The sequence below is a fragment of the Nestor notabilis genome, unplaced genomic scaffold, assembly GCF_000696875.1.
Source record: "Nestor notabilis isolate BGI_N333 unplaced genomic scaffold, ASM69687v1 scaffold14354, whole genome shotgun sequence".
Taxonomy (NCBI): domain Eukaryota; kingdom Metazoa; phylum Chordata; class Aves; order Psittaciformes; family Psittacidae; genus Nestor; species Nestor notabilis.
In genome coordinates this window covers 1-11,760 of record NW_009925246.1, presented here as the reverse complement: position 1 = coordinate 11,760, position 11,760 = coordinate 1, and the positions used below count along the sequence as shown (strand labels likewise).

The following is an 11,760-nucleotide window of genomic DNA, read 5'->3' as shown; positions in this document are numbered from 1 at the left end:
GCCACGAGGATGCTGCAGCACAGTCTGTGCTGGGGGGTGGTACCAGCCCAGGTGGTCCTGGCCTTCACTAGTCCCTTCAGATCTCAGTGCAGCACATTGCCTGTAATTAATGTGCTTTGTTAAGGAAGCTCCCTGCTGTCACTAATTGAGCATCTGTAATTACCCAGGCTGCTGGCTCCGTGCCTGAATACAGGGCTGCCTCCAAGCTGGGGGGGTGAGGCTCTTGTGGGGGTACAAACGTGCCTGATGTGGGTACTTTGGGGAGTGGCTGGTGCTGGGCAGCAGAATGGGATGCTCCTGGAGATCATGGGCACTGGTGGGGCTGCACCTCGGATCCTGTGTCAGTTCTGGGCCCCTCACTGCAAGAGAGACATTGAGGTGGTGGATGGGGCCAGAGAAGGGCACCGGGGCTGGAGCAGGGCCTGGAGCACAAGTGTGATGGGGAAGGGCTGAGGGACCTGGGGGGTTTAGTGTGGAGAAGAGAAGGCTCAGGGGGGACCTGATCGCTCTCTACAACTGCCTAAAAGAGGCTGCAGTGAGATGGGGTCGGGCTCTTCTCCCAGGTAAGCGGCAGCAGAAAAGGAAACTGCCTCAAGCCGTGCCAGGGGAGGTTTAGGTTGGAGATTGGGAGCAATTCCTTCCCCAGAGGGTGCTTGAAATCTAAACCCTCACTTTCAGGATAATTTCTTCCCTCTCCAATGAACTTCAGCTTGTGGGAATCTATCCCTGTTTCCCACGACACACTGAAGCTGGGAGTATGTGTTGACATCCAGGTATCCCTCATGACGTGCACGATAAGCTCCAGAGTGAACACATGGTACCAGTTCAGCATAAAAGGCCATTCTAGTCACAATCCTTCATCCACCAGGTACAAGGAGAGGTTCAGAATGAGTCCCTTGCACCAGAAAGCAGCAGTTTCACTGAGCTGGACATGAAAAATAGCATCTGACTGGAAAAGAAATTAGACTGAAGTAGAAAGGCAGCATCAACTTGCGCAGAGAACATGCTTTATTGAGAAGTAGATACAAGAATAGCACATTCTACCACATCACGGGAACAGGGTTTAGCTTCTGCACAAGAATGGCCTTCTTCCCTGCTCCACAAGAGATCTACTTTGTTGGATAGCTTCATGAGTATCTTGTGGTTAGTTACGATACAGGAGCAAAGGGCACGAGACAGCAAAACTCAGTAATGCCCACGAGGTCTACACCATGTAGAGGATTTTTTCTTAAGGAGGCAGAGAAAGGCAGACAACCATCAGGAGAGCAACAGAGAACTTTTCCACATCAGGATGGGCAGTGGTTAACAGGAAAGGGCTCCTATCTACCAGTACATTGGCAAGTGCTTCATTTCAGCCACCATTCCATGAGGAAGCATTGGAAGGTTTAAATGAAATCAGCACTATATGATGCTGCCATTGTCTACCCCAAGATTGTGTCCCCCCCTTTAATCATGCTGGAGCCATATAGGAAACTTGTGGCACAAGAACAGTGGTTATACTTGAAAGCCATTGTAGGAGTTTCTTCCCGTGGTGCTGATGGGAGAGAGGAAGTAAAAGCTTTTTTGTTTTACAAAGACAAGCAAGGAGGCACTGTCAGAGAAGCAAACCATCCACACAGCTAACTGGAGCTGCCACTGATGCACAGAACGGCCACTGTAGGCAATCCACCAACTGATGAGCTTGGCATTGGAGAGTTTCTGTGGCTGTTTGGACAAGGCTAGCAAGAAATCTGGCTAAAGATATCATTTCTTCAGTCTAGAGGAGAAAATCCTCTCCAATACAACGAGACCTGCAACTCAAGACTGCTCTGGGAGAAGTATCTCCAGCGAAATGTACTGAACAGGCTGTTTCTGTGTAAAGGATCCAAGAGAGAAACCAGGAAAACCCAGTAACTTCTACTGCAAGAGGTCTCTCCACCAGACGTGGTACTGCAGTAGCTCCAGGGGTGTACACCAAGAGCAACTCTATGAAACACCTCAGACCTCGATGTTCTCACACACTTGGCCTTCACTCCTCCGGGGTAACACTAAGAATCACACCACTCAGTTACAAGATATGCAAGCTTCTGACTGTACAATATTAACTATGTGAAGCCCTGCTATAATCTAGGGAAAACACTGCTGAAAGAGGTGGTTTGTTATCTTCCTACAACTATTTGTCACATGGAATGGAACAGTCCATCAGACTGGTTAAAAATGCTGAAGTCAGTGTAACTGCAGCTTGTTGGAGAACCAGACTTTCCCCAAACCAGCAGTTTCAGACCTTGTTCAAAAGCCACAGAAGTTATCTCCGTTACTTAGGATGCAAAGAACCTGAAGGAAGAAACGACCAGATTATAGGACACAACACAACCTCATTGGAATAAGAACATGAGGGTAAGACCAGTGACTGGACAGGTACAGTACCAGATATCAGAACTCCTTGGGCCAGTGCTGCTCGGAGCTTCGTTTGGGTCCTATACAGATCCAATCCTTGCAACCTCATTGAGGCCGAAACTTAAAGTTCCTCAGAACCAGCGTCTGTGGTGTGCACAAAAGATCTGGGCCAGAACAGTACCAAGGGGAACTGATCTTTCAGGAGGGTACTGTACCAGCCAATCACAACAGCAACAGATACAACAGAGATCCCTAGGGTAATCCTACTGCTGGGGTTCACTGGCTTCAGGAGCTCGAGGCAGTTAAGTTCCCTTCGGAGGGGTCCATTTCAAACAGCTGGGATCCATTATCTTATTGCTGTTGGATCTTTTTGCCTCTTTGGCTATCCATTCATCAATCAGATCCTAAGGAAAAGAGCAGGAAAGTGCAGGTTAAAACAAATCCACGCTGGAGAATTATCCATGGTACACCACCCCCCATCTAAGTCCACCAAGCTGAAGATGCCAAACTGCCAACAAACTGCTTCATGTGGCAGAAGTGACATTTCCTCCACAGTGCTTTCTAGAAGCTCTCCCAATCACACTGATAAGGCTACTTTTAGCTACAAAGTGAAGTCTCAAGGAGGAGAAAACAAAAAGAGAGAAGGTGTCATGTTTGGGCATTTATAAACCACTTGTTTCGTATCTAATGAGGGTACAAACAGGACTCATTCAGGATTCCATTCCCCCAGCTCACTTTATGTCATCCATCTGCCCAATAAGGGCCAGGCATTATGAAGACCATTATGGGAATGTTGATCCATTGCTCCCTCTGAAAAGCTGCTTACATCATGAGCAACGTTATTCCACCCATCAGGAAATGAAGGTCAATACAACATATTTCTACACTACTGGAGAATCAGGTTGGATGCCCACGTATGTTATCAGTTACTGCATCTGACAGTTACAGTGCTCCCCCGCTGGAATGAAAAGGCTGGAAAGCCCAGCACAGTGCAAAGGAAATACTGACTTCAGCAGGTTTGGATGAATCTAACAGCTAAATAGACAGGAACAAAACAACTGAGCTGCCATCACAAATCTTACCTGTCTTTTGAGGACCAGATGTTTGCCCTTCCAGTACTTGAGCATCTGGAGCGCCTGCAACGTGCTCACAATGTCGACAGGGTTTACTGCAGTCTCCTGGCTGATTTCTGCAAACCAGGATGACTTTATGTCAGAGCAGAAACACACATTCCTCCACCTGTAGCTGGTAGTTTGCAACTACAAGTGTTACACAACTCCTTTTGAAGTGATCCACCCAAAAAGCCTTGCACATAGCAAGGAGGTACACGTAGTATTATTGTTGCTGCCACACTTGGTACCCTGTTGACCACCCTGGTTAGCTGTAACACTGCCATCCAACTTGCCTTTGCTGGTTTCACTCTGGAGGACTGACTGATGGCAAGCAGCTTGAAGAGATGCAGGCTGTGGGTACAGAAACAGCCCAGCTCACCCAAAAACTGAAAGCCAGCCTAAACACCACAATGATTCAGTGATACTAATTTTAGCATCCAAGTTTGTAAGGTGTAAGCCTCTGTAGTGCTTCTGCAGAACTACCTTGTATCTCAATGAAATGCCATGTACATAACAAAAATGCTACTAAAAGAAGTCCAAATAGCTTTGGTGTTTTTTCCAAAGCATTTGAAAGCCTTTTTTCTTTTTAAAGCTAACATTCTGATCTACAGATAAAGTTCTTTGCTGCAACTTTACTAGAAATGTATTGTTTAACAGAAAAAGGCAGTAAATGCTTTCAAACCTCTGCAAGCTGCATTACCTTTAGCAGTGGCAGGACTGGAAAGGAGCCATACCCTGCTACTTCAACTGTGCTGCTACACAGCCACGTGCCTCAGATTTGAGGAAAATGAGTGAGACGCATAGTTGTGTTCTTGAACCAATTCACAAGCTATTCAGCTTGAAATCATACCTTTTATAGAGATCTCTTTTCCTTGGAAGTTATGCAGGTAACGAAGGAGAACTTCCTTCCAGTAACTACGGTAGCTGATGAGCCCTAAATCAGACAGAGGGCGTTCTGGAGAGCCAACTTTTTCTTCTACTTTAGAAAGCAAATAGCCTGCAAAGGAAGAAAAACCTCTTTATCCTTCCTCAACCACCCTCTCCTGACTCTCAGCCTCTTTAACACATGCAGAAATCAGCTCTAATGAGGACTGCTCAACCACCACCACAGATCTGTTTGATTTCTTGGTGACAGAATGCTTGCAGAATTTCTCTCTACTTACTGAAGTCAATGAGCATTTTGCCATAGCCTTGCCTCATGTATTGAGGCATCGTCAGGATACAGGAAACATTGTAGTTGAGAAAAGAATTCTTCTCCTACAGACAAGATAAGAGAGGAAGAACAGGTCTAGATCTGTACAAACAATGGGCATATCATAATCCCAACAGATTGAACAAGCCTGTGCAACTGATACAAACACAAGGCGGAAGGAGCAACAGCAGAAAAACCTGCCTGACAAGTAACATGATCATCCTTCAGCTACCAACCTGGCTCAGTGTCTCAGTGTCTCAGCCATTAAATGGGGTGTTTGGGGCACAATTTTAAGCCTAGGATGGCTGGGCAAGGAATGGCACTGAGGAGCCGGTGACACCTTCACCACCTCTGTCATCTACCAGGTTTACAAGCAACAAGAAAGCAACAGCAACATTAAAAGCACATGGTGTAAATTGAGATGTTTGGTCACCATCTTTTTTTTCCCTAAGACTTATTTTAATGTATTTTTCTCTACATTCTTTACATTTTCTTTATCCTTACTTATGCCTACAGCAAAGCACCTCAATCCCTGCAGCAAACAGTAAGAGTGATTCATGCAGATCAGGTTCGAAACTTTATCTATTCCTAAAAGCAACAAATCCTGAGACTGCAGGATTGGAGGAGAGATGCAGTACTGGTAACTGGTGCCCTAAAACTCATTCTAGTGAGTAGTAATGCTTATGTATGTGTTTTCACATACATAGTGTTTTCAACTAACCTTGGAGAAATATCCTATCAGGTGACAGCCAGTGTTGTCAGCTTCTGTCATGACATAGAAGAGGAAGGGTTCAACATCATAATACAGTGTTTTATGGTCCAAGAAAAGTTTGGCCAGCAGACACAGGTTTTGACAGTAGATCTAGAAGCAAAAGGAGAGTAGGATATGCCCATTTATTACACTCGAACATCCCAAGCATGGACAAAGACATGGGAAATGACAGGGAAATTCTAAATCATCTGAGCAATGTCGTACAGTCATTCAAACAGAGCAGCAGGGTCAGGGAACAATTCCATTTGGGATGAACCTTGGTAAGCCTGGTTTCCTAAGGGTGAGAACTGATGTTTGCAATATCAACCTCTGCATGCCCAAAACATCACATCCTCAGTGAAGGGGAGTGGAAGGCACTGAAATCTCTTCACTTGACACACACATCTCCAAGCACAGTACAAGAGAACAGATGGAAGTGCTGGAGTACAACAGAGCTGAGATAAGAACAGTTCAATAACTAAAGTATAACACAAAACTACTACTACCACCACTAATACTGGTAATGATAAGGGAAATAACAAGGGGAGAGGATGTAAAATCAAAAAGGGAAAAAAACCCCTAACAATAAACATAAGTGATGCCCAATACAATTGCTCAAGAGCAGCCCAACCCTGGCAGTTTGTTACCTTATTCTTTTTGCCATCCACTTCGAACACCGAAATGGAGCCTTTGCGGTAGATTTCATCACCAGGTGGATGTTTCCAAACACATTTTGCCTATGACAGGAGAACAAAGTTAGGGTGACACCCATGTTCCAAGGGCATAAAAGGTTACAACAGCTACTGGATGTACCCAAGAAAATATGCAGCCTTCTCACCTCAACTGAGCCAACAACAGACCATGTTTTAGAATGTTTACAGGCCAACATGAGCGGCTGTTGAGCCTGGAGAAGAGAAACTGCTGGAGACCTCAGAGCAGCTTCCAGTGACTGAAAGGGGCTACAAGGATGCGTTAGAGGGACCTTCATCAGGGACTGGAGTGATAGGACAAGGGGTGATGGGTTCAAACTGAACCAGGGGAAGTTCAGGTTGGATATAAGGCAGAAGCTCTTCCCTGGGAGGGTGCTGAGGCGCTGGCACAGGGTGCCCAGAGAAGCTGTGGCTGCCCCATCCCTGGCAGTGTTCAAGGCCAGGTTGGACACAGGGGCTTGGAGCAACCTGCTCTAGTGGAAGGTGTCCCTGCCCGTGGCAGGAGTTGGAACTGGATGAATTTAATGTCCTTTCCAACCCAACCCATTCCATGATTCTAGGAGAGGTAAAGGTCAGGAATCAGCTCTGCCCTTACCATGTGCCTGCGCAAGATCGTCTGGCTCTTCATGTACTTGAGGCAGAACTCACACATGTAGAGACGCCCCAGGCGAGCATATTCCTCTGGGTAAGGGGAATGATACCACGTGTCCAGCTCGTAACGGCCAAAAGCGATGGTTTTAATCATATTGCTGCCCTCTGTGATCTGGCCCTGGAGTCGCAGCTTCTCCTGGGAAGGAAAGAATGGATCAGGATTTAAAATAACCAAAAAAAGCCCAGCAGGTAGAGAGAAAGGGTCCTGTTTATTTCCTCAAAGAAATCATTCCCTTCAAGTCTTCCAAGTGCATCTTTCGGTGTGGCCACATCTAATCACCCCTCTCACAGAGCTCTTCTCAAACACAGGTACTGACTGTTCCTGTCATCAGGAAATGTCTTGTGAAACAGAATGCTAACACCAGGACCATGCTCTTCCTGCCAGGAAAGCAATGCAACCTCCTTGACATACTTCATGCTTCTTTCCTAATATGTATGAAGAGGATACAGCCTAATGCTCTGCCTCAGATATCCCAGATGCAACTGTCACTGGCAAGCATCAAAGTATCTTTCGGTTCATCTCTGGAGATTGAAGGTGGCTTTGGAAAGCACCTACAGAAACCTCAGCAACTCCATCCCTGTCACCAGCTCCTGTCAAGATGGCTTTTGTCTTTTGTTATGAGCACTCCTCAGCCACTCTTTCAGCAGGTGAAGCTCCATTCTTCCACCGACAACAAACACTCATTAAATGGGCCTGTTACCAATTATGGCTCTTGCAGGCACTGCAGCATTCACGACTCCAAATGCTGAGCTCCAGCTGCACTTCCATCCAACCCTCTGAATGACTGACACTTCAACATTACCCTCAGTGGAACTGCACTGTCCTGGCTGGGCTATAGCTGCTCTTCTGACCACCTCCAATTCTTTCTGCACAGCAAAGCCCAGCAAACATTCATGTTTCTCAGACAGACACACGAGGAGTCAGAAGTCTCACCAGGTCCTCAGATGCCCGTGCTTGTGCTCTTCGGAAAAGCTCGAGGTCATACTCACTCGTCAGGTTTTCAAGCAGAGGTTCCCTGGTATTGCCATAGGTTTGTCTGTGCTCCTAGAACAAGAAAAGAAGAGGTTTTGCTGCCATGCTGCTACCAAGCTGCTGGACCTTGCAGCATTTCAGCTGGAATGTTGCAGGATAACTGGGAAAACCATGCTCCCACTTCGTGGTCTTATTGCAGAAAGGAGGGAACAAAAGAGTCATTGCTTTTACCATGTACTTTTCTTTTTGCTCCTTGCTCAGGCCCGAGTTCCTCTTCTTCCTGAGCTCAGCTACTTTCTCTTTGTATCGCAGCTGTCTCTCTGTTGGTGCCTGTAAGAAACCAGAGAGGGAAACCTTCACCAGGCTCCATCCACTTCAAACATTCTTCTTCACCTTCCCACCCTAAAGGGCCTCTTGTCCTGGCTTTCACTTGCTGAGGTTTGTTGCCTCTGACCCAAACCTTGTGCTAGTAAGAGGGCACTGCAGGTACAATAGGAATTTTTCTTGCCATTGCCAATGTACCTCCATCCGACAAGACAGGGTACATTCCTTATGCACTGCTCAATCACAGGGAAAGCCTTGGACCCGACTCATGAAGTCATCATGACTCAAGTCCAAGACTCAAGAACTGGTTTTATTCTTTTCTATTTAGTGACAGTAAAATTGCAGTTTACAGTTCTGCAGGAAAGCTTTGATCCCTGAAACAAACTGGGGACAATAAATGGGGAGTGTCAGAGCACAACAGCTTAGACGAGAAGTGAAGAAGGGAAATCAAGTGAAAATCATTGTCTCTGGAAACCCCAAGCTGAGGTTCTTGCACTCTGAACCGAGCAGCCACTGTGCAGGTCACTCACCTGGTGCCTGGTGGCGTGCCTGTTATTGTCATCCTGCCGATGGGCCAGCATCCTCTCCTCAATCTGCTTGTCCCGGCTCTGTGCTCGCACCTGGAAGCCAAAACTCATCTGTCAGTGCTGCAGCAAACTCCTAGCAAAGCCTTCACCTTTTCCTTTTCCTGATTAGACGCATTTTCTGAGTTGTAATTCACAATTTGACGCCACAAATGCTGCTGTCCCACAGCTAAAGACATCAGCGAAAATGTGGTAACTCTATTTGTGTTCACAAATGACAGGTCTTGGCATTTTGTTCCAAAAGAGAAATACCACAGAATGGTTTGGGTTGGAAAGGACCTTAAGATCACCCAGTTCCAACCCCCTGCCAAGGGCAGGGACACCTCACACTAGACCATGTTGCCCAAGGCTCTGTCCAGCCTGGCCTTGAACACTGCCACGGATGGGGCATTCACCACTTCTTTGAGCACCCTGTTCCAGTGCCTCAGAACCACCCTCAGAACCAAGGAAGATACAGAGGAGACCCCTTCACCTTGCACTCATCTGCTGAGAGATTATGGTACAGTGGGCATCCCGATATGGAGAAGTGTCGCTCATGTTTTCCAGTCAGGTGTCCTGCAAAGGATCAGGAAAATCCCAGCTTTTAACATATGATCATTAAGAGGTTTCTGTTTAAAAAGTACCCCAGGTGGGCAGACCCCTGACGGGAGCTGTTCAAGGAGCATGCTCAGCCTATTCTCAGTGTGACAGAAGGAGCACACTTCATGGTTCATGGCACAAGCTTTCAGAACAAAAAACTCTCTTTCAGGCCAACTCAAGAGCTGCACTGGTTTGAGCAGCCAGGTCTGCAATAGGTCATGTCTGAAAACCTGCTTCTGGCAGAGCCCAGCTCGCTGCCTGCAAGAGCCTGCACCTTCCTCCTGTGCTCATCTCCTAACTTGTTCTTTACCCTATCACCCCCCAAACACTCTTTGCCAGAAAACACTCCAGGAAGAATATACCTGCAACTATGCTTCATGTCCCTTCTCTATACCCACTTCTCGGTAATACTTCTGGTCCTAATTAAGCTATAGGATGTAGAATTGAATTGGACAAGGGGGGATGGAGCACATTCTGAATATCACAACAGGAAGGTAAAACCCAACAGATTAATCCTGGAGCTGAAATTACCTAAAGAGTTACAACCAGGAGTGGGACATTTCATGTTGAAATTGTAGCTTTCATGGAAGCGGCGGCGCTTAGGGCGGTGAGACAGGTCACTTCCAGAATCCTTCATGGACATGTCCTTGGCAATGCTCTCATCATGGGATACATTTGGACTGGAGATATCAATATCAGATTCTGAGGAAGGGGCATTCCCGGTGGGGGTACGAGGTGGAGACTCATCGTGATCCGCTGCATTTTTAGTGTCTGAATAAGGATCAAGATGTTATAAATCTGCCTGCAAGAAAGCTTGCAAAGAATATACACAGCAACTCTGGAGCCCTCTCAAACCCTCTGTCCTTCAGGATATTGCCCCGTGCCCTCAGAGAGCGGAGTCACACACTCCTCCCAGCAGAACAATGCAGGTTTCACTGCACCCTGTGTACCTCTGTCTGAGAAGTCAACCACTTGCTCTGTCTCTGAGCCCGATGAGCGCGTCTGCCGGAGCGGGTACTTCTTTGGGGTCACAGGAGTGGGTTGCTGCTGGCTGCGGGTCACCCTCCTGGTGGAATAGACAGGCTCCTCTGCTCCAAACGAGGGTGGATTATGAACTGGGCTGGAATCTAATGCCACAGAAACACCATCGTTAACAGCCATGATAACCACTGTCAGCCAGCGCTTCCCTGGCTCATAGCTGGGTATCACCACAGGGTCACCACAAAGACATGCTCTCATCTTCCCAGCTTAAATCTTCTGACACTTTTACCAACACTGAGGAATCTGGAACCACATCAGCTTTCTCTGCACTTAATTACTTCATTATAACTAGGAATTACAATGCAGTTCCCATTTGGAAAGCTAGAGAGCCATTAGTTAAGATAAGAACCATCAGTGCTTAGATAATCGTTGGGAATAGCAAGACTGCTTCTGGTACGGAGCAACATTTGGGACTGTGTGTGTGGTTTTGTGATCTTACACAGCTCATAAAACTCTAATGTCTCTCCTAACAATATAACAATTACTTTACATGAAAACAATGCTTTCATTACCTAGGAATATCATCCCATACACATCCGAACCACCTTTCCTCTTTCTAAGACCTGATTCCCAGATGATCCTACACATACATTTCTGACATGCAATAAAATCTGTTGCAAAGCAGATTCTTTATCAAAGTGTATCCATGGGGCAATGGAAAGAAGTTATTATTTACCCTCATTTTACCCCCTTGCTGCCAGGTGGCAGCTTATTAACTAACAGCCAAAAAGTTACAACCCCAACACTAAAAGTGAGGAGGTGGAGGCATTCAGTGTTTTATCATCTGCATGCCAAAGCACAAGCTTTGACTTCCACCAGCACTGTAATCTTTAGACGGTATCAACTCCTTCATGCAATACACTCATGTAAAGACTGTGTTTTTACATTAATAGCAAATGGAAAAGCTAAATAGCTTACTGAGGTATAAACCCCACACATTTAAGTTCTAAAGGTCAGGAATATGGAGCACATTGAGCTTCTTATTGCATCAGAGGCCGCATAAAGCATTTACCTTGAGAGCTCTGGCTGAGCCTGGCTGAGGAACGGGTCACACGGGCGGATCGTCGTGAGGTGCCGTCGCTCTCGGAGCTGTCTGTGTGCTCAGGATCAGTGGAGAAATCAGAGTCCTCTGTCCCATCTGAGCTGCTGCCCGCGTTCCTCTGCAACACCACAGAGCCAGCCATCAGCACAGCACCACTGAAACCTGCGTATTTATTCACACTAACAAAATACTTGATGCCACAGAGGCACATTTAAGCTGACACGATGCCACGCACGATAATAAAGATCAAGTATTACTCTGGAGAAAACAGTTAATGTCTGTGCAGCGTCACTGCAAACCGGCCCACCAAGACCACAGGACACCCGACTGTGCTTAAAGCGAAAGCGAAATGGAAGTTTCAAGGCTGGACCGTGGGCAGGACGTGCCCCCGAGCTGAGCTCCCGCACCATCCGCCCGTCCACAAC

General features: G+C 46.7%; 1 protein-coding gene across 1 annotated transcript; it reads right to left on the bottom strand.

The window, feature by feature from the left end:
• Positions 1-994: 994 nt before the first annotated feature.
• On the bottom strand, positions 995-11,477 carry KAT7 (K(lysine) acetyltransferase 7). Its single transcript, XM_010012971.1, has 14 exons — positions 11,306-11,477; positions 10,203-10,379; positions 9,784-10,023; positions 9,146-9,228; positions 8,620-8,709; positions 7,997-8,095; positions 7,727-7,837; positions 6,737-6,928; positions 6,079-6,168; positions 5,402-5,542; positions 4,652-4,745; positions 4,339-4,485; positions 3,459-3,565; positions 995-2,780 (listed from the first exon to the last, which is right to left on the bottom strand). Exons 1-14 carry the CDS (start codon positions 11,475-11,477, stop codon positions 2,679-2,681), a joined length of 1,845 nt encoding a protein of 614 aa, XP_010011273.1. The 3' UTR covers positions 995-2,678.
• Positions 11,478-11,760: the final 283 nt, after the last annotated feature.

Coding starts and splice junctions, on each gene's coding strand:
- KAT7 (XM_010012971.1), bottom strand. CDS start 11,477: ATGGCTGGCTCTGTGGTGTTGCAGAGGAACGCGGGCAGCAGCTCAGAT. Junction 9,229..9,783: donor TCCTGGTTGTAACTCTTTAG/GTAATTTCAGCT, acceptor GATCCTTTGCAG/GACACCTGACTGGAAAACAT. Junction 2,781..3,458: donor ATCTGGTCCTCAAAAGACAG/GTAAGATTTGTG, acceptor TCTTTTCCTTAG/GATCTGATTGATGAATGGAT.